The sequence below is a fragment of the Callospermophilus lateralis genome, chromosome 15, assembly GCF_048772815.1.
Source record: "Callospermophilus lateralis isolate mCalLat2 chromosome 15, mCalLat2.hap1, whole genome shotgun sequence".
NCBI lineage: Eukaryota > Metazoa > Chordata > Mammalia > Rodentia > Sciuridae > Callospermophilus > Callospermophilus lateralis.
Window position 1 is genome coordinate 54456976 of NC_135319.1, and position 21488 is coordinate 54478463.

A 21488-nucleotide genomic window follows, 5' to 3' on the forward strand; every position below is an offset into this window, starting at 1 on the left:
GAGTCAGCTGCTCCTCTGTGGTCACCAGACTCTGCTCTAGGGATGAGAGTGAGTCTGCTGCCCACAACACACAACACACGTGATGAGACCCTCTGGGAGAGCTGGCCTCACCTGGAGGGCAGGGCAGGCATTCCTGGGATCCCAGAAAGGAGGCCCTGATAACCCTTCACCACCTGTTCCCCATCTTTTGGTCTCACCTTCAAAGCCTTTAGGAACGTGGTTCCTGGAACCTATTTAGATTGCTAAGGCAATGCCTCTCCAAACCTCTCCATCTCTTTCTCCTCTCACTTCTCCTCCAGATATCCCTTTAGACCAAGTCGGGGCTTTTCCCCTGCCCACTGTTTTGTCTTCAAGAATGCTCTCAAGAGGTCCTGAATTTCTTGAAACTCACAGAAGAAGTTCATGAAAAAGGAAAACGGGGGTGGAGCCCTAGCCCTACCAGGACTTGGGGACCCAGGGAAGCCCCAATTTTCCAACAGTCTTTGCAGGGCAACCAGTGGGAAAGACACTCCTTTCCCTCCATAATGCCCTGTCTCTGCACTTCCCTGAGCGCCAGGCTTGAGCGAAGGGGGCGTGGTAGGAGGGAGGACAGTCCTGTCAGCCCTCCTGCCGGCACCTAGGAGCAGGTCCCTCAGCTCGGTTCCCACTAATTGGTCTCATTAGGCGGCGGGCAGGAGTGCTCCAGCTGCACAGATCCGAGCCCTGTCATCCGCTTAGCGCCCTCGCACCACCCGGCACTCCCGCCCCGCGCCCCCTCCCGCCGCTGCCGCCGCAGCCGCAGCCACCCCCATTGTCGTCTCTGCTCTCCTCGCGGATCCAGGGCATGCTTGATGCTCCTGCTCCCGGCCTCGGCGGCGGTGAAGCTCACTACCCACCCGCGGAGACATGAGGCGCGGGCCGCAGGCCGTCCTGGCGCTGGGGCTGCTGCCCTTCTGCCTGGGTGAGTGGCTGCTGGGCCCCTCCGGCCGCCGTGGGTGACAGGGAGAAAGGGGGACGGCGCGACTTGGGTGGACTCAGGGACATCGTCCACTTCCAGAGTAGGACTCGGGCTGCGGGACGCGGGCGGGAGAAGTCCTTCCAGCCGTCTGACCCGGCCAGATCGTGGGCGCCCCTGGGGCGCTTCTCCAGAGGGGTGGCCCCAGATCCCCGAGGTGTGGGGCTAGACCCTTGCTGCTCTCCCTTCCTCGGACGCAGGGAGGAGATTGACTAACTACTTCGATGGCTTGGGGGGGCAAGGGAAGGTATCCTGCCTCGCAGTATGACCTTGTCGGGGCACTGCCCCTCTCTGAGCAAGAGTTTTCAGTCCTCCTTTTGATGGGGGTGGGATTGGGCGCCACCTCGCTCCTAAACGCCCAGATAACGTTGTGTCTTGGAGAAGCTGGAGCGCAGTCGGAGCCCAGTGGAGTTGCGGGGGTAGGGGTGCACTGTCCGCCGCGCCCAGCGGGGACCCTCTGCGCGCAGAAGTTGGAGAGACAGAGCGCTCTTCTTCGCACTAGTGGGGTCTGACCAATGACCACGCTGGTGCGAAGCTCTCCCGGGGTGTCTGGGGGATCTTTCCTTTCTTCTTTCTAGTCCAGGCCAACTTTGCTCCCCATTTCTTTGACAACGGAGTGGGCAGCACCAATGGAAACATGGCCCTATTCAGCCTCCCAGAGGACACCCCTGTGGGTAAGTAGCCCTAGCTTCAGCCCACCCCCACCCCAGGTCTCCCAGAGAGCACGTTGCATTCTCCTGGATGCAGAGACGCAACCAAGACTCCTCTGAGCCTACCGGGTGCCTAGCTCAAGGCTGCGCATGCCCCTGGGGGATTCCTTGTTTGTCCTCCAAGTTCCCCAGGGCAATGTCAGGAAAAGAGGTCACCGCTGCCATGGCGACCTAAGCCTGGACAGTCCAGGAGACCGGGGAGAGAGCCTGTAGACAGGGTAGGTCCCTGGGGGCAGTCAGTGGTCTGCAACTTGGCGATAAGGCACTGCTCCTTAGGGGCTTTGTGACCTTGAACAAATATATTTACTTCCCTGAGCTTCAGCTCTCTAGACTTTAAAAAGAGCCACCAAGTTCCAACCAGCTGAAATAGAAAGAGATAGCGAGGAGCAAGAAGAAAGGGTCACAGCCCCTCTTCCTTACTCTATCAGCGTTGGTATGCCTAAAGAAAAGGAGGAGCAAGTTAAGCAGCACCTACCTTCAGAAACCCCTGAAGTCTTCCAGGTGACTTCCTGCCTTCAGTACTGCTCCCTTGTCTCCCTGCTTCCCCCACCCCAGGGATACCCCTCCCCCTCCTCCCAAGTCTTGGCTCCAGAGAGAGAAGTCATTTTAGACAGAGGGAAATAGTCACTAGAGTCAACTAGGCACAGCAGACCTGAACCTCCTCCATAATCTGTCTTACAGATTACAGTCAGCAAAGTGGCTGATAATAACATCTGACAGTTGTGAAGAATAAAGATAGAAAGTGGGAAGAAGCCAGGAGGGATGAGGCCAGTCAGGAGCTTGCAGTTCAGGGCAGCACCTTAAATGCTGAATTGAACATTCACTCTATAAACATTAGCGTCCTTGGTTCTGAGCAGCTGCCACTTTCAGGATAAATTGGGTCCCAGGTTCTAGGTTTCCCCCACTGTGCTCCTTCCAGGTACCCATGTGTACACACTGAATGGGACAGACCCAGAGGGAGACCAGGTCTCCTATCACATCAGCTTTGACCCCAGCACCAGAAGCGTCTTTTCTGTTGACCCCAATTTTGGAAACATCACTCTGGTTGAAGAGCTGGACAGAGAGGTATGGGGATGTGTGGGAAGCCCCTTAGGGCTGCTGCCTGCTAGAGCATGCCAGTATGTGTCAGATCCTCTCTGCAGAGCAGGGGATCAAAGGGGTTGGGGGTGGTGATGTTGGGGGTGGTGATGCTGCCCAAGAACAGCAGCAGCTCTGCCTCTGGGCTGCTTTCCATTACAGAGGAGACTTTGCTCTCAAGGAGGTGGGAGTGGGGGGTGGGGGGATGGCACACACCTGTAATCCCAGCACCTCAGGAGGCTGAGGCAGGAGGGTTTCAAGTTCAAAGCCAGCCTCAGCAACTTTTCAAAATAAAAAATAAAAAGCCCTGGGGATCTGACTAATAGTTAAGCACCCCTGAGTTTCATTCCTGATACCAAGAAAAAAAAAAAAAAAAGAAAGAAAGAAAGAAAAAAAAAAAAGAAAGGTGAAATGTTTGCACTTTGAGGTTTCTGAAAGAAATTTCCTGCAGTGGTCTTTCCTGCAGTGGTCTTTGAAGTCATCCTTAGACAGATCCTATAAGCCATAGGGAAGCTCAGCAGATCAGGACCAGAAAGAGTGGTTGAGAGAATGTCTGAGTTTGGAAAACCTCCTCCCTTCTGCAAACATCTGAATCTGCCAATGACAGGGCAGGGGATTCCTTTCCCTTTAAAGACCCAACACCAGGCAAGGTGCAGTGGCACACACCCGGAATCCCAGTGATTCAGAACAGAAGCACTATAAATTCAAAGCCAGCTTTTTTTTTTTTTTTTTTTTTTTTTTAAGGGCTGGGGATGTAGCTCAGTGATAGAGTGCCCCTTGGTTCAATCCCCAGGACTATAAATAAATAAATAAATAAATAACCCCACAGCAGGCTGGTCAGCCTAGTTGGCCACATAACTAGATCTCAGCTGTGGGGCTGCTGCCAGTTCTGCTTCAATGACAGAATCCACTAGCCTCAGGCAGGATAGAGAAAGGGAAAAAAGACTCAGTGACTACTGTGGAAACAGCACTCCTGGCACCCACAGGGATCTGGTGACCTTATAGAGGTTCACACAATGTCCTGGGAAGCTCTTGAGACAACATGGGCACAGATCACTGCAGATCTCTGGGATATAGAGAGGTGCAGAGAGATAAGGGAGAGCTAAAGGAAAAGAAAAGAAAGGATGTCCTCTTCTTCCAGCTGAGCTGAGTTGGCCTCTCCTCCCACTCAGCAGGAAAGCAATTCCTGTTGGGGCCCCATCAGTTGCTCTGGGTCTATGAGAACCCCTGATACATAAATCCCCCAAATCTCAAGCCTGGCAAGAGGCAGCTTTTAGCCACACCAGGTGCACTGCCACCACCAGCCCTGCTCCAGGGCTTCCTCAACATGCCCAGGCCTCCTCTGATGGTCCAAGAAAAGCTCCGCTAGCCCCAGCATCCCCAAGGCGTGTCAGACTCCCAAACACTCACTCAGTTCCTGTGCTTCACAGAGGGAGGATGAGATTGAAGTCATCATCAGCATTTCTGACGGCCTGAACCTGGTGAGTGTGCTCCTGAGCTGCCCTAGCAACATGTAGCATTTGGGCCTGAGAAGGGCATGGTTCCTCCCCTGGCCCCCTTGAGGGTTCCTGTAAATCCAATCCAGGGTCCAACAAGACCTGCCCAAACTGCCCATAGCAGAGAGCTGAAGTGAGGTGTGAGGGAAGGAAGCAAGGTGGAGAGAACAGAGAGCAAGTTCTCTCCACTGACCTTCTATGGGTCTAATCCACATTCCATAGCAACTCCTCAACTCTGCGCCCCCATCTGCTCCACTTGCTGGAGCTGAACTAAACACCTGACCACCCAGGAGTTCTTCTCACCTGCCTCACACCCACTGGCTCCCCCAGCCACCCCAATCCACACCCAAAGTGCCACCAGAGACATCGCTGTGAAATGTAGATCTGAACACCCCTCCCCCAACCTTTGCTTTGCAACTCTAAAAGCAAGTGCCAACAGCTGGCTCCCACCACCCTCAGGATGAAATCCAAGCTTCACTCAGACATGCGGGACCTCCCGTCAGGCACCATCTGCCTTGCTCAGCTTCTCTCTCTCATCCATGACTTAGCATCTCCTCTATTCTCTGAACTCACTATCTCAGTCCTCTTTGCCCTTGCACACATGGCCCCTTCTTCCCAACCCACCACCCAATTCTACCTCTTTCCTCTGGCCAATCTGCTACAGGGATTAATATTCATCCTCTGAGAAACTTCCCTACTATCTACCACCACAGCCCCAGCTAGCTGTGGCTTCCCAGGGCCTCTAGATGCAGCACACACAGTCCGAAGGGATGCATTTACACAGGCCATGGTGCACCTGGTGCCCTTGAGGGGTTCCATGCAGGGGAGAATATGCTGGTCTTTACCCCATATCCAAGCCACCATGGCCACTGCAAAATAATGTACCTTCAGACTGTCTGCTGTCTCCAGAGTGGAACACAGTGCTTGGCATTAATAAGATTTGTCGCATAAATAAATAAAAGAAGAAAGGAAGGGAGAGAAGGAGAGAGAAAGAAGAGATGGGTAGGAACATATACCTGGGGGTATTAGAGGCCACCATCCTTTTAGCCCCCAGAAAGTCTCACTGTCCTGACTCCTGATCACTCTGCCCTTTCTCAGGTGGCAGAAAAAGTCGTGATCCTAGTGACAGATGCCAATGACGAGGCACCCAGGTTCATCCAAGAGCCTTATGTCGTCCTGGTTCCTGAGGTAAGAGGAGCCACTGGACAGGGAAGACACGGCTCCTCAGGCCCACAGCCTGCCTGCTGGAGCTGCTGTTTGCTCTGACCCAGGGAACCAGGGCCTGGAGTGCAGAGCATCTGTCCTTCCCTTCACTTGCTGCCCTCTGGAGAGCCCACGCCTCTGGGTCCTCCCCTACCTCTGCCTCCCTGCCCTCCCACATTAGGTTTTATTCCAAAAGAATGTCTACTTACCATTATAATTAGTGCATGTTAATTGTAGAAATCTGTAACTTATAGAAAAGTAGGACGGAATAGTTTTGAAAATCATGCTTAACCCCTCCAACCTGAGAACATGTTACATTTTGGTGTATTTTCTTTTAATTTTTGGGTAATGATGTTTTTTTTTTTTTCATTTTTTGTTCAACATAATTGTGAACATAGTAAACAAATGCTCTCAATATCTTATTTTGCACTTTATTTATGCCCTAGAAATTTTCCTCATTAACTGAAAAGTTATCATTTTGAAAGCTTCCACCAAGTGAACAATCCATCTTCATTAATTCATTCCTTTATGCTTGGATATTAAAAATGTATATTTTTGATGTTATAAGAAATATCAACCTCTAAGCATACAGGATTTCTTTTCTTTAATATTATTTCCTTAAGGGGCTGTGGGTATATCTCAGTGTTAGAGTGCTTGCCTAGCATGCTCAAGGCCCTGGGTTCCATTCCCAGCCACAGAAAGAGAGAAGGCAGGAAGGAAGGGAGAGAGGGAGGAAGGGAGGAGGAGAGAAAAGTTATTTTCTTAAGACAGAACCCCAAGATTTGAAGTTACTGGGTCAAAAGCATAAATACCTGTATCCAAGGTGCTTTTCCAGGTCACCTGTTCACTTCCTGCCCTACAACATAGAGAAGAGTTTGTCTCCCCTGACCCTTGTCAACACCAAAAATTCTCAAAGTTTAAAATGTTTGCTTAAGTCAGTCAGAGAAACCAATTTCATTCTTGTTCTAAAGTCTGTGTGTGGGGTCCCTGGTGATCCTAAGTATGTCCGTGTTTGTGAACCGTGTCCTCATTTGCAAATTGCAGTTTCATATTTAAACCCCTCATCTACTTGGGATCTTGGTCCTTTCTTCTGCTTTCTCACTGGGCACCCCCAGTCTCTTGCCATGTCTTTCTCTCCCCCGTCTTTCCTGCATTCAGTTCAACATGTCTCCTCTGTCTCAGACCTTCCCCCATTGGAGGCTTGCATATGTCATTGTCACCTCTTCAGCCTCTCAGTCCCCTGACCTCACCACTTCCCTATGCCTCTGGCCCCTGACCCTTCCCTGTGGCTGTGACCCCTCAGGACACACCTGCCGGAAGCAGCATCTTCAAGGTCCATGCAGTGGACAAGGACACTGGCTCTGGAGGGAGTGTCACCTACTTCCTGCAGGTAAGGTGGGATGCATAGGATGCACCCAGGGTTCTGAGCTGGAGGGGACACTTAGACATCCTCCCTTCAATCACCAGGAACCTTAGACCAGTGCCCTCTACTGTTCCCAAAGAGCATCCACAGGACTGAGACGGACAGGTCGGGACCTGAGAGGGATAGCAGGCTTCTTCCTGACTCCCCCATCCTAACTTCTTCTAAGTTGGCCTGTTCCCACCCACTCCTATGAAGACCTGTGACCCTTAGCCCTCAACTTCCCCAGAATCCTCCCCAGGATAAGCCTCGGACACTTTGCACCCACGCAGGGTAGAAGAAACCTATCTGGGACTACAATGGTCCATAGAAAAAAGGGCAGAGGTAACAACTCTCAGAATAAGAGCTACTATGCCCTGACCCCCACCCTTGTCCATCGGTGCTGCCCTGACAAAGGCACGGACCCCTCCCCTGTAACCCCCACCCCTATCTGTTCTCCTAAAAGTCAACTGCCTCTCTGACATGGCTGCTGTTTCTATGCCATTTCCTGTTCTCTGCATCTGGTCACCCACCCTGACAATTTTCAGTGAACCGCTTGCTACAGGTTCTGGAGAAACACACTTCAACTCCGCAGGTATTGGAGAGATCCCCCACTTACCACTGTGTACTTTCAACGCGTTACCTGAATTTTCTAGCTCAGTTCCCTCACATGTAAAATGGGAAAGATAAAAACATATCTTCACTGAACAACTGTGAGGATTAAATGTGCACAAAACTCCAATCACAGCACCTGGCACCTAATACCTAACCTTGTGGCCTCCTGAGCACCCCCACCAGAGGCTAGTGCTCCTGCTGGCCTCCTCCAGACTGCTCATCATCCCTTGCTGCTCCCAGCAGGAGCTGCCCTGGACAGGCGCAGCCCTTACACGTGGTTTGAGGGTCCCCAAGGCTCCCTCCTTCACCATGACACTGAAACTCCAATGCCCTCTCAGTCAGAGTACCATCCGCACGTTTCTACCTGCTGGTACCTTCAGGCCAAGGCTGAACCCCAGGTTTTCCAGCTGAGCAGAGAGAAAAATCTAAGGCCCTGCTTGGAGAGAACATTCTGGTTTTGACAAAAATGGTGGGAGAGAAAGTCCTAAGCACGGTCTATGAGGGTATCCTGGGGGCCAAGAGGACTGGGCGCCCTCCAGTTGGAACCTCAGCCCCCAAACCAGAGTTCCTTTGACAGGGGCCCATGAGAACCCTTCCGAGTGAACCTTCCTGGGCAGCCTGGGGTCCTCCCTCAGGTCCAGTGCCTCCCTGATTCTTACAGAACCTGCACTCCACCACATTTGCCCTGGATCGCCACAGCGGAGTGCTGCGCCTGCAGGCCAGAGCCACTCTGGACTATGAGAAGTCCCAGACTCATCTTGTCACTGTGATTGCCAAGGTAACAGAGAGTGAGAACCAGAGGAGCATCTAGTCTGTCCTGAACTTTCCTGGAACACAGTGAGGTTGTGCAGCAGGAGGGCAGTTGGCAGAGCAGGAGGCATAATGGGAATTAAGGAGGGAGGGAGGAGAGGCAGTTACTTAAAATCTTTTGTCAGGACTTATTCTCTGGGGAGCCTGGTGCCTATGGCATGGAGAGGCCATATGCCCTTCCAGGGGAGGGGATATGACCCTTCAAGACTGATGGCCAGGATCAGCTAGGTAGGACCAAGCGATCCCCTCACACGCTTCACCTCTGGGACCTTCCATCTGTCTGGCCAGGCTTGCTCACCCCTCGCCCCCTCTTCATGTGAGCAGTTACTCTCTCTGAGCCTCTGTTTCCTCATCTGCCTGCCCCAGAAGTTTAACTAAGTTCTTCACATTTCTGAAGTGCATGGTGTGGGAGCCAGGAATCAGCAGGGCTCAACCAAGCCTCTTCCCCCTGAGAGCAAAAGCTATCCCTCTGGGCCTAGAAGTTTCTTTTGCAGGAAGCCCTTTACAGGTCACAGATTGGCTAGAGGTCATCTCACTACCGCCTCCATCAGGAGTTCCAAGTAGGGCCCACCCACTGGTTCCTCTGTTGGGGCTCAACTCACTGCACACTTCTGTTAGGCTTGCTCAGGATAAGGAAACAACTCCCATGTGCCCCTATGGCACCCAACTCAGGCTGGACCTGTCATTGCTTACTCAGGTGTTCCAGGCTTGGTTTGGGGCTGGGAATGAGAATTTAGCCCTGACCTCCTCTTCCTCTGGCACTTGCTCACATGAGGTCCTGGAAAAAGAACCACTCCTGTATCCAGAGGACCCTAGTACACACCAGACCCTGGTTGAAAACCTTCGTGCATCATCTCATTTAATTTCCCCAACATCCTTGTGAGAGGAGAAGTAACTGCATTGACACAGGAGCAAACAGACGTTCAGAGAGGGCAGATGGCCCCGCAGCCAGTAGATGGTAGGTGCCAGACTCCTATGGAGTCTATCCCACTCCTGAGCCCAGCTTGTCTTCATTCTCCTTCTGTGGTTCTGGTTTTTCCCCAGGATGGCGGGGGCAAGCTTCGAGGGGCCGACGTCGTGTTTTCAGCCACCACCACTGTCACAGTCAATGTCCAGGACGTTCAGGACATGCCTCCTGTCTTCGTGGGCACACCCTACTATGGCTACGTCTATGAAGACACCCTGCCGGTGAGTGGCTATGCCCCTCAGCCAGTGTCCCCTCCAGATGTTTCCTTCCCTGTCCCCTTGTGATTTCTTGGGGCCCCATGCTGAGGATGGCTGGACTCACCCTGCTCCCTGGGAACACCCACTTCCTACAGAGGCTGGCTCTGGACTAGGCTCAGCCCATGAACCAGGAGGAGGAAGCCCATACCAGTGTGGAGCATGCTTCTGGGCGCTGAGGCTATGCCAGGCAGTCCTACATTCATGCAAGTTTACACCAGCCTGGCTGCAAATGTCAGCCCCTGGGAAGGTCAGAGAGAGAGAGGATGGCGAGTGGCCAACAGTCTTGTTTGAGGTGGGGCCTTTCTTATACCTTTGGAGGGTGAGGTTTCCTTTGTGCCTCCACAGCCCCAAGCATACAGCCTAGGGACCCTCCAACCAGCATTTCTTCCATCATCTGCTGTGTGAATCACGGTGACCCTTGTGAGGCATCCAACCCAGGTCCAGCTGGAAGGCCAATCTCTACCTCCTTCACACATAGTCAAATCTCTGCCCCTGGTGCTTCGGCTGTTGTTGTTGTGTTCTGGTCTGTGGGTGAATCCCCAGTGGTCAGTTTCTCCAGGCTGGCTTGTGAGACTCAGCCTCCCTGCCACACCAGGAACCTTACTATCCTTTGAGTACCCCACCCCATCTTACTACATCATTTGATGCCCCTCCTCCTCAGTTCAGCTCCGGCACTGCGGCACATTTGGTGTAAGATGTGGGCACCTCCTCTCTGCTCCCACAGCATGCACGGCACACCCCACCTTGAGCTCATCCATTCTTGGAATACATCCATGTATTTAAGTGCCTCCCAGCTGTACTTTGGGCTCCCTGCAGGCAGAGCAGTCCAGAGCCAGACCTCATTTGGCCACAGTGGATGCAACAACTCTGTGCAATTATTTTGCCTTCTCAACTTTCACTTTCCCCTTTCCCTGATTGTTCCCAACTCCATGAAACAAAGAAACTGAGAACATAGAGCTGGAGACAAGCATAGAGAACGGGAGGGAGAAATACTGGCTGCCCTTAGTGCAGGCTGCAAGATGGGTTGGGGGAGCCCCAGACCCAACTGCTGAAGAGCCAAGGGCTGAGAGAGGTGTTGAGGGTCAAGGCTTGGGGTTAGCTATGGAGGGAAGGCAGCAGCTGAACCCAGTTCAGATGTAGCCCTGAGTGGACAAGCAGGAGGGTGGGTCCCAAGTAAGGTACTTAGAAAGGGGCAAGGTCAAACTGGACTTTTTCCTCTCAGTAACCCATCTCCAGGGGCCATAGGATAAAGTACAAAGTGTGAGATGTTGCGTCTAAGGTGCTCTTGGGATCCACCCCTCTCACCTCTCCCTCATGCACCTCTAGAGTAGAGTGAGGGCAAAAGATGGAGGGGACAGCAGAGTGAGGCTGAGTGTGGCTTAGGGGACTGGAGTTAGTCTGGAGGCCTGCGAGTCTCTGGGCAGCCCATGCTATAACCTTGTGGGCCAGGAAGAAGGGAGGCTCAGGCTGTCCCTCCATCCCTGGGGGGTCAGTGAGTGCTGGAAGCCCCTTGCAGAGTAGGGCAGTGTCACATTTCAGGGCTACCCAGAGGCCTGGTTCTTTTCCTGTGTGGGGGTGGCACTTCCCATCTGTGATGGGGCAGTTTCTGGGGAGGGGGAACCCCCAGTATCACCATTAGCCTCAAGCAACTCTTTCTGTTCCCCCAGGGCTCAGAGGTGCTGACAGTGGTGGCCATGGATGGAGATCGGGGCAAACCCAACCACATTGTCTACAGCCTCGTGAACGGTGAGTCTAGTCTAGCTTTGCAGCTACAGCTCTGACTCTTTGGGTGATCGCAGAAAACTTCCTCCACCTCTCTGGGTTCCGGTTCCCTTTCCTATTGAGGCCTGAGTGTCTCTGGGCAGCCCATGCTATAACCTTGTGGGCCAGGACAAAATGTGGTAGAGAAGGCCAACTGGGCCCTTCAGGAGGTGACAAATGTGCTGCAGTCTAGCAACAGCGGGAACAGTAGTGGGGTCCTGAGAGCCACACGGTCCCCACTGATTCTCATTCCCTTCACCCTGAACACACATTTGTGAATGGCGATAAGTGGCAACTTTTCTTTTGTGTGTGTGTGGGGGGGGGGAGGTGCTGGGGTTCGGAACCCAGGAGCACTTTACCATTGAGTCACATCCCCAGACCTTTTCATTTTTAATTTAATCTTATTTTGTTTTTGTTTTGTTTTGTTCTGTTTTTTGAGACAGGTTCTCACTAAGTTGCTTAGAGTCTCGCTAAATTGCTGAGGTTGGCTTCAAACTTGTAATCCTCCTGCCTCAGGGTCACTGGGATTAGAGGCATGTGCCACTGCACCTGGAGAGTGGCAACATTTCTTATACTCTTGGAATTTCTGTACTTTTTTTTCTCATTCTTTTAAACATTTGACTAGAGCATATAGTTGAATTGAATAAATAAGCACAGTGATGATATGGTATGACCCTAGTACTAGCCCTACATATGGATGAGGAAACGGAGGCTCAGAGCAGCTAAACTGGCCTCAAGTCCCTACCTCTGGATTTAAACCCAGGTCTTTTAACTCTGAAGTGTGCTCTTTCCACACCTGGGCAGCAGCTGAACAGGCTGCAGTGTTCCTGAGGTGGTCTCTGCAGCCCACAGGAGGCCAGGTCATCACACCTGGAGTCAGATTCCAGATGTGCACATGTCTTTACACTCTCACCCAGAGACTACCACCTCCCACACCCTGTCCTAGGACACATCTGATACACACTTGCCTTCCAGCACCTCACACATGAATGAACATGTCCACCATCCCAGACAGGCTCCTTTCCCCAGGCGCACAGACACTGGGCACCTTCCTGCCCCCCCACCACTGCAGCCTGTTCCCAGTCACAAGGCACGGCCCAGCCTCTGTTCTTGCTTCTCCCTCTGCGGTTCCCCACCATCTCCTTGTTCTTTCCTATTTCTCTCTCCACACCCTCAGTTTCTTCCCCTCTTTCCTTCTCTCTCCTCTTCCTAACCTCCCTCTGTCTTTATTTCCTTTTTGTTCCCTTTCTCTGTCACACACACACACACACACACACACACTCACTCACAGACACACACACACACAGTATCATGCATAAGAGAAGGGATACAGTATGGAACCTGAGAGCCAGACAGAAGTGAGTTCAAGCCCCGGTCTGCACTTGCTGTGTAAGCTTAGATAAGTTAACTTGGCCCCTATGAGACTCAGTTTCCTTATTGGCAAGACACAGACGATGACAGTTTTGCAGTCTACAAGGAAACCTCCATTAGCTAATGCTTGAGAAGCGAGTGGCGCGACTCCCCTTCTCCCCCCTGTGGCCTTGTGCTGAACTGCAGGGACCTCTCTGACAGGTAGTGACGGAGCCTTTGAAATTAATGAAACATCTGGAGCCATTTCGGTCATGCAGAGCCCTGCCCAGCTCCGGAAGGAAGTGTATGAGCTGCATGTACAGGTAACCCCTCTAGCTTTGCCAGTCCTGTCCACTCTCCAGCCCTGGAGGGCTACCAAGGCAATGAGACCCAGGCCCTCCTTGATCCCTGGGGCTCAGTCTGGGGAGGGAGCTAGATGTTGCTACCTTGGGCACCTACAGGTTTTAGCGCACGCGTGTGCACACACACACACACACACACACAGCAGGAATTATGAAAAATAGGAAGAAGTAGGACTGAAGCAGCAATGCCTCCAGCACCAGTAAGACCCAGCAGGTGGAGACTGGTGGAGGAAACCGTGGTGGATGAGGGTAAGTGAAGATATTACAAGCCACAAAATCCCTGGAAGCCCGGACTGGGGACATTAGCACATGATATAGTAAAGAGTCAATAAGGAGTCAATTGAGACTGGAGCAGAGTTCACAGGAAGCATGTAGAAGAAGGAAAGTAGGAATCCCAGGTTGGAAACCAGAGCATCAGGGGCCTGAATGTGAGATACAGCAGGGCATGTGACTTGTGCAGCCACACAGAAACTATGTTTAGGAGGGTCCCACACTAAAGTTAATTCTCTGCTGTTTACTATCTTCAAAGTCCCAATAACTTATGATGTTTTATTGGATCTTCCCAAGAACATGAAGAGCCAATGAAAGGTTTTGATAGTCTCGTGTTGCAAAGCTCATTGTGACTACTTGGTAACCAGTTGGGTTCCAAAATTTGGAATGTGGGATTCTCTCTTAGGATGGGAATTCAGAGTGTGTGTCTGTGTATGAAAGGGGTAATCCCAGGACTCTGGTTGTTGAGCACTCGGGGGATCCTGGCTCCAGTGCTAGCCAAGCATTTGAGAACTCAATTAGGATCTGAAGAGAACTGAACAGGACACAGAACCACCACTCAAGGTGTCAGCAGAAGAGGACCTGTAGAGATAAAGGGAGGTGGGATGGAAGAAAGGGACAAATTGCAAAATACAAAGTGGTCAGATGAAACCTGGATGCTACTACCATCAGGAGCATGGGAGAGGCTACAAGTTAATTAGGAAGGAAATGATGAGTCTGGGTGCCTGGAGGACATTCAAGGTGAAGCATCCATACCTGGGCAGGTAGGTTTGGAACTCAGAAGAGAGAGTGTCCATATACACCGTGAAAGGCACAGGAAGGAATGGGAGCACCCATGATGGCTGTGGGAAGAGAGGAGCAGTTGGCTGAGTCCACATCACAGGAGCATCAAGGCAGGCACAGGTGAAGGAAACCCAGGAGGGATCAGAGAGGTTGAGGAGAACTTGCCAAGAGCAGAATCACATTTTCCAAGGGAATGGAGCCCTTGGGAAGGTGCAAAGGTGATAGTGTGGAGTGCAGCACGGAAGGCAGTGTGAAGTATCTAAATGTGGGACAGGTGAGAAACGAGTGGGAGTAGGAAATGGAAACAGCAGGCACAGGCGTCTCAGAAGGGAGAGGGTTAGGAGAGCAGCCAGGCTGTGAAGGAGTCATTTTAGGAGAGTGTCCTTGTAGAACCAGAGCATTCTGATAGAAAAAGGAAAGGAGGCCCTGGAAGTTTTGCTTAGATATTTGCCACATTATTAATGAGATCCTATGGACCCTCAGCCCTGGTTTTTCAGCCTTTATTAGTTATCCAATGCTTCATGACTAATTACCCCAAACCCAGAGGCATAAAACAACATACATCCATACTCTCAGTTGGTGTAGGTCAGGGGTCCAGGGTCTGTTTGACTAGGTCCTGGGTTACAAGGTCACTTTCGTGGCTATAGTCAGATTGTCAACCAAGCCTGGGGTCTCATCTGGAGACTGGAATGTAGAAGGATTGTCTTCCTAGCTCACATGGTTATTGACACTACTTAGTTCCTTGATGACTCTTAGCTAGGGGTCACCCATTGTCTCATGGGCCTCTCTCCAACATAGCTGCCTCCTTCATCAAAGCCATCAAGGGAGATTCTACTAGTAAGATAGAAGTTACCGTTTCATGTAATCTAACCATGAAGTGATAGCCCATCATCTTTGCCATATGCTGTCAGTCAGAAGCAAGTTGCTCGGTCAGACTACACTTAAAGAAAGGGGATTATACAGGACCATTGGGGTCAACAATAGTCTATCTGCCACAAAACCATAGCCACCTCTTCCCACCCCAGGTGACAGAGATCAGCTCTGCAGGAAGCCCAGCTGCCCAGGCCATCGTCCCTGTCACCATCAGGATTGTGGACCTCAACAACCATCCACCAACATTCTATGGAGAGAGTGGGCCTCAGAACAAGTTTGAGCTGTCCATGTATGAACATCCGCCCCAGGGGGAGATCCTGCGGGGCCTCAAGATCACCGTCAATGACTCTGACCAGGTGCGTGGTCTTGCCCTCAAAACTAACTGGCTCTGTGTCAACTGTCACTGCCTATGTAACAGGGGCCAGGCAGATCACAAAGTGAATGAAACCAAAGGTTATAATCAAGAGGGAGCAGAGGGACAATGCTAATCAAAGATTATCTTCTCAGCATAAAGGAATTCAGAATCAATTAAAAATGAAAAGCCACAGAGAAAAAGAAAATTATGTCATCTGCAAGAAAATGGATGGAACTGAAGAACATCATGTTAAGTGAAATAATCCAGGCTCAGAACATCAAGTGTCATATGTTTTCTCTCATATGTAGACGCCAGAGAGAAAAGGGGCGGGTGGAGAGAGATCTCATAAAAATAGAAGGGAGATCTGTAGAAGAGAGGATGTGGATCAGGGGGAGGGAGGAGGAAAGGGCAAGGAGAGGGCAAAGGAGAGGACACTGAGGAATGAATTTGATCAAATTATGTTGAGATAAAACAAAAAATATGCTGTGTACATGTACAACTATGCCATAGTGAATCCCACTATTATATATAGTTATAATGTACCAATAATTTTTTTTAAGCGAAAGCCAGTCAAACAAAACTCCCTGCAAACAGGTGTTTGCAAATATGTCCTTCCACCCCTATGATCAGCACAGAACTGGGCCTTATGTGTTTGTACCTTGCTTAATCCTTATAACCTGCTAAATCTTTCTGATCCGTGATCAATGCACCTTTAAAAAGAAAGATGACTCACCTTTCAGGGATAAGGGCATTTCCCTATGCTGAGGGCACTTAGCACCTGTATGTGATGTTGTTTCTGTTCTCATTTATCTTCCCTGTTTCCTCTTGCCACGCTCCATTGCCCAGGGAGCCAATGCCAAATTCAACCTGCGGCTGGTGGGACCCAGAGGCCTCTTCCGAGTGGTCCCACAGACGGTCCTAAATGAAGCCCAAGTTACCATTATTGTGGAGAATTCAGACGCCATTGACTTTGAAAGCTCTCAGGTGTTAACCTTTAAGGTAGGTGATGTTTTGCACTGTCTTGAATGGGGAGTGTAATGGGGCGCTCCTGAGGGGACTCCCATCACCCCTGTCCTTCCTGGTCCTACTCTTTTTCTCCCTGGCCCTCTGCTCCTCCTGCTGACATGGGGAGAAGGTGTTAGATCTGGCTGGGGAGAAGAGTGGCGCACAGACAGCCTCCTACAGACTGCTCACGGCCTTAGCTTCACTGAGCTCCCAGCTCCTAAACCACAATGCCCAGGAATGCAAGGGGTGGAGAGTCAGAGAAAACTACCACTAAGATTTGGCCTGTTAGTAGAAAGAGAGAAACCGTTTGATTATCAAGGTGTTTTCTCACGTGTCTTTGACATCTGTCATTTATTCTGATAACCTGAATATATAATGGAATATATAATGGAATAAAAGACTTCTAGAAATTACCATAACCATACCATATTAGCTGAAGAGGGAAAAAATATTTTTTTAATGTCACTTAAAATTAAGTAAAATTATAAATGTATACAAATAATCAATATTATATATTAACTTGTTATATTTAGTAAAAATCAATAATAAATACTACATTGATATTATTTAAGACATCATTACACTTATACACACATACACACCTATAGCCCAACATCATGTTTAAAAATGAAATATTAAAAGAATTCTATGAACTCTGGAACAAAACATGAATGCCTGCCATCACCACTATTATTTAGCATGATTTCTAGAATAACATTGTTCCCAAAGAAAGAAAAGCAATAAGAGTCATAAATGTTAGAAAGAAGAAGCTAAAATTCATATTATTTGTAAGGGATATAATTGTTTCTTTAGAAAATTTAAGAGAAATGGTTTAAAAACCGTTAGAAAAATAGCAAAATTGCTGACATGTTTGATTACAAGTTGATACCCCCAATCAAACAGAGAGAGAATATATAAAGGAATAAAAAAACTTCTAGAAATTACCATAACAAGAAATGTGTAGTATTTAAATGATGAAAAATGCAAAAAATTCATAAAGAGATATAAAGAAGGCAAGATATGTAAAGATGTACCTTGTTTTAAAAATGCAAGTTCTCGGGGGGCTGGGGATGTGGCTCAAGCGGTAGTGCGCTCGCTGTTGTGTCCGCCAAAAACTAAAATAAATAAATAAATAAATATTAAAATTCTCAAAAAAAAAAAATGCAAGTTCTCCTTAGGTTGATATAGAATTAACTATCTCCCCAACTAACTCTGACTTAGAATTTCCTTTGGAGAGGAGGTAAGAAAACTTATCCTGGTTTTTATTTGGAGAAATAATAGTCAGAAAATTTGGAGCAAGAAAGGAATATATATGCAGATCAGTAGAACAAAAAAAAAAACTGCTCAAATATAAACAGGAGCTGTCTGTGAGGGAGGAATGAGGAGAGATCTTACAGATGGTGGCAGGAATAACCTCTTGGAAGCGGAGAGTAAGAACAGACCCAAGGCAAGGGGTGCTGGACCAGTTCTGGGGAGCAGGTGGTGGGAGGGCCCTGGGCAGGTGACTGTCCATCCAGACAAGTCCTCGGTTTTTCCTCCTTCTCCAGCTCCTGGCCATTGAAGTGAATACTCCAGAGAAGTTCAGTTCCACGGCAGATATTGTGATCCAGCTCCTGGACACCAATGATAATGTCCCCAAGTTCACTTCTCACTACTATGTTGCCAGGATCCCTGAGGATGCCCCAGGGGGATCCAACGTGGTGGTTGTCACAGTAGGTTGGGGACTGGCTCCAGGACATGGGGTGGGGTAATGGGCCTTGTAAGTGAGACAAATTCAGGTTCCAGTTTAAATCACAAAGCCCACAGTCATTAGCTGTGACTTTGAGCTGCTTGCCCTCTCTAGCCTGCGTTTCTTCACTGGTCTGTGTTGAGGACATATGCACAGGCCATGGGACCCATCCCGTTCCCTTCCTCATGTATAAAGGAGGAATAAATGACTTGAAGATCTGAACCTTTTTGTTCCTCCAACATTTGAGAACTCCCTGGAGGAAAACTAGAGACCTAAGGCATCTCCTGCCTCCTGGTGAGTTCCTCTTCAGCTGAGCAAACTCCAGGCCCTCCTTGCATTGCCGTTGAAAGCAACCCTTGCTTAGGGAGCTGTCAACATGTTCTGACCACAGGACAGGTGCCACTGGGAGTTTTCTTTCTTCCAGGCTGTGGATCCAGACACAGGACCCTGGGGCAAAGTCAGATACTCCATCTATGGGACTGGGGCTGACCTGTAAGTAGATCCAGAACCGAGACATAGCCTCAGGCAAGGGATTTATTTGGCATTGGGAAGAGGTATTTTTGCTGAAGGCAGGAAGAACCTGGAAGCCTTGGGAGCCTGGGTTGCAGGGACAGTGAGCATTCCAGAGTGTGCAAGGTGGGTGGTGATGAATAGTGGGAAATAGTACAGAGCCCAAGTCAGAGATTTCTGGGGACCTAAAAAAGCAAGATATCTAGGGGAAAAGAAGGTCATGGTCACTGCTAGAGCTAAGGCAGGAGGCTTTCTGAACTAGGCAAGCAGTGCTGGGCTTGGGGAGGGAGCAGGGCCCAGGAGGAGAGCTATAATTCGGGGTTGTTAAACTCCTCCTCCCCCAATAGACTGCAAGGATGGAACCTGAGCAGGCAGGATTTCTGGGAGAAGCTTCATAATGCCTCACTGCTGCTTCCTGGAGGCAGCTCATCTGCTTATCATTGCATGCATGGATGTGTGTGCATGAGTGGGGTGCATGTGCCACACACACATGTGTACATCCATGCATGTGCATACCTGTGCCTGGCAGGTTCCTGATACACCCGTCCACTGGGCTTATCTACACTCAGCCCTGGGCCAGCCTGGATGCTGAAGCCACTGCTAGATACAACTTTTATGTGAAGGCTGAGGACATGGAGGGCAGGTACAGCCTGGCTGAAGTATTCATCACTCTACTGGACGTCAATGATCACTATCCCCAGTTTGGAAAAAGCATCCAGGAGAAGACGATGGTCTTGGGGTCCCCAGTGAAAATTGAGGTGAGTTTTGAGGCAGCTGAGCTCCCCTAAAAGTCTGGTTCTAGCAGCTGAGAGAGACACTGGAACATAAGAATTTAGTTTAAAATAAAAGGTAATGGATTCCTACTAGGGGCAATGGACTTTAAGGTGTTTTACGTAATCTCATTTCCACCTTATCCCAGAAAAATCTTCTGAGAAAGGAGACATTACAAATGGAAAACAGAAAGCTCTAATGGGTTAAGTGTTTGTCTTCCCTGAGTTCACATAGCTGGTCTGCCTGCCTTCAGAGCAGTGCTCTGTCTACTGGGCTTCACTGTCTTCCCAATGGCGAAAAAGTATGAGCTCTGAAACCCAATAGAATTGACCTTGGATCCCAATTCCCCTCCTTCCATTTCTACCTTTGGGCAAGTCACTTAGTATCCAAGCTTTCAGTTTTTCATCTATAGTATAGATTCACCAATACCTACTTCCTAGACTTGTTCTGGCAATGGAACCATACAGGACCTAGCATAGCCCCTCACTCACGGCAGTGCATACCTTCTATTTTTTTCCCAGCTTAATCCATCTCAATTAAAATCAACCATTCCCAAGCTCCATATTACATCTGGTTTATCCAGCATAGAAAGGTATCTTCCCCAGGCCCGGCTCTATCTGTCCCTCTCTGTGCACAGGCCATAGATCAGGATGCAGAGGAACCCAACAACCTGGTGGACTATTCCATCACCCATGCGGAGCCAGCCAATGTGTTTGAAATTGATGCACACACAGGAGAGATCAGGCTCAAGAATTCCATCCGCTCCCTCGATGCTCTGCACAACATCACACCTGGAGGGGACTGCACATGGTCTTTACAAGTGCAGGCCAAGGACCGAGGCTCCCCATCCTTCAGCACCACGGCCTTACTCAAGATTGACATCACAGACACTGAGGTGGGTACAAAGCACAATAAGGAAAAGGTAGCAGAAGTCTAGCCCAGGCCTCTCTGACACAAAGGCAGTGGGAGAGGGATCATCTCCTGCTTCTTCCAAAAAATGCTCATTGCTATCAAAGGCTCCCTAGGCCATCAAACCAATAGCCTTGGGAATCAGACTGAAATTCTAGTTTCCATACCTATAAATAGTGTGACTTCAGGCTTTCCTAGGATTCTGTTACCTTTCCCTATAAAATGGAAATAATGATGCCTCTTCACATGAGTGTTGAAAAGCAAAAGTGAAATAATTATGTGTACTTGTCTGGCAGAGAATCGTCACTTTAGGGATTTTTGATACATTTATGCTAGTGAATTCCCCTGTAATCACAGACAAACAATATCCTATGCTTCAAGGGCAGCGTCCAGCAAAACAGATGTTTTGATTCTAAAAGAGGTTGTTGGCATCGTGTTCTGCCTAAGTGATTGTCCTAGAGAATGATTTGCACTATGTTGGCTCTCCCTATGCACTTTTTCTGTAAAGAAGCCCATAGCACTTATTAAGATTCTCAAATTCTCTTAAAATACATCAGGCTTGGCCTGGGAGTGTAACTCAGTGGTAGAGTTCCTGCTTAGCAAGCGTAAGGCCCTGGTTCTATCCCCAGCATGGGGCCTTTGGGAGGGGGTGCTAATTCATCCCATCAGGCTTAAGGAAGTGCACGCCCCCACTCTGTCCTCCAGGGGCCAGTGGGAACAGTTCAATTCAGGCAACGGCTTTCTCTTCCAGACACTGTCCCGAAGCCCCATGGCTGCCTTCCTGATACAAACCAAGGACAATCCCATGAAGGCCGTGGGTGTGCTGGCCGGCATCATGGCCATTGTTGTGGCCATAACCGTCTTCATCTCCACTGCCACTTTCTGGCGTAACAAGAAGTCCAACAAGGTCCAGCCGGTGCGACGTGTATTCCGCAAGCGTTTCAGACCTGCACCCCGCACTGCCCGCACTGAGTGGCTCAAGTTCAGGAAGGACAAGTCTGCCACCAAGTTCATGCTAAAAGAGGATCCTACCAATGAGAACTGCAATAACAGCACAGGAAGCCCATTGCCCCCCACAGCTCCAGCTCTCCCTCCACCACCCAGAATGGTGCCCAACACAGTCACCTGCTGTACGGTGCCTACAGTCTCTGGATCCCTCACCCCAGAGAGATCCCAACAGTCACCTCAGTCTGAGGCCTTGGGAAGCCCCACCCAGTTGACTCTGGTCTCTGAGCTCAAGCAAAAGTTTGAGAAGAAAAGTAAAAACAAGGCTTACTTCTAG

At 49.8% G+C, this 21488-nt stretch overlaps 1 protein-coding gene across 1 annotated transcript; it reads left to right on the forward strand.

Annotated features, from left to right (window-relative positions):
* The first annotated feature begins 885 nt into the window (after positions 1-885).
* Cdhr1 (cadherin related family member 1) lies at positions 886-21488 on the forward strand. Its single transcript, XM_076834976.1, has 17 exons — positions 886-940; positions 1573-1668; positions 2624-2769; positions 4212-4262; positions 5376-5465; positions 6784-6870; positions 8156-8272; positions 9349-9492; positions 11196-11274; positions 12862-12962; positions 15080-15283; positions 16129-16281; positions 17835-17999; positions 18441-18508; positions 19056-19284; positions 19935-20192; positions 20958-21488. The coding sequence occupies exons 1-17, from the start codon at positions 886-888 to the stop codon at positions 21486-21488; spliced, it is 2574 nt and encodes an 857-aa protein (XP_076691091.1).

Excerpts from the sequence above, each read along its gene's own strand:
- Cdhr1 (XM_076834976.1), top strand. The coding sequence starts at position 886 with ATGAGGCGCGGGCCGCAGGCCGTCCTGGCGCTGGGGCTGCTGCCCTTC. Across the intron at positions 12,963-15,079 it reads TGTATGAGCTGCATGTACAG|GTGACAGAGATCAGCTCTGC; the intron begins GTAACCCCTCTA and ends TTCCCACCCCAG. Across the intron at positions 20,193-20,957 it reads TTGACATCACAGACACTGAG|ACACTGTCCCGAAGCCCCAT; the intron begins GTGGGTACAAAG and ends TTTCTCTTCCAG.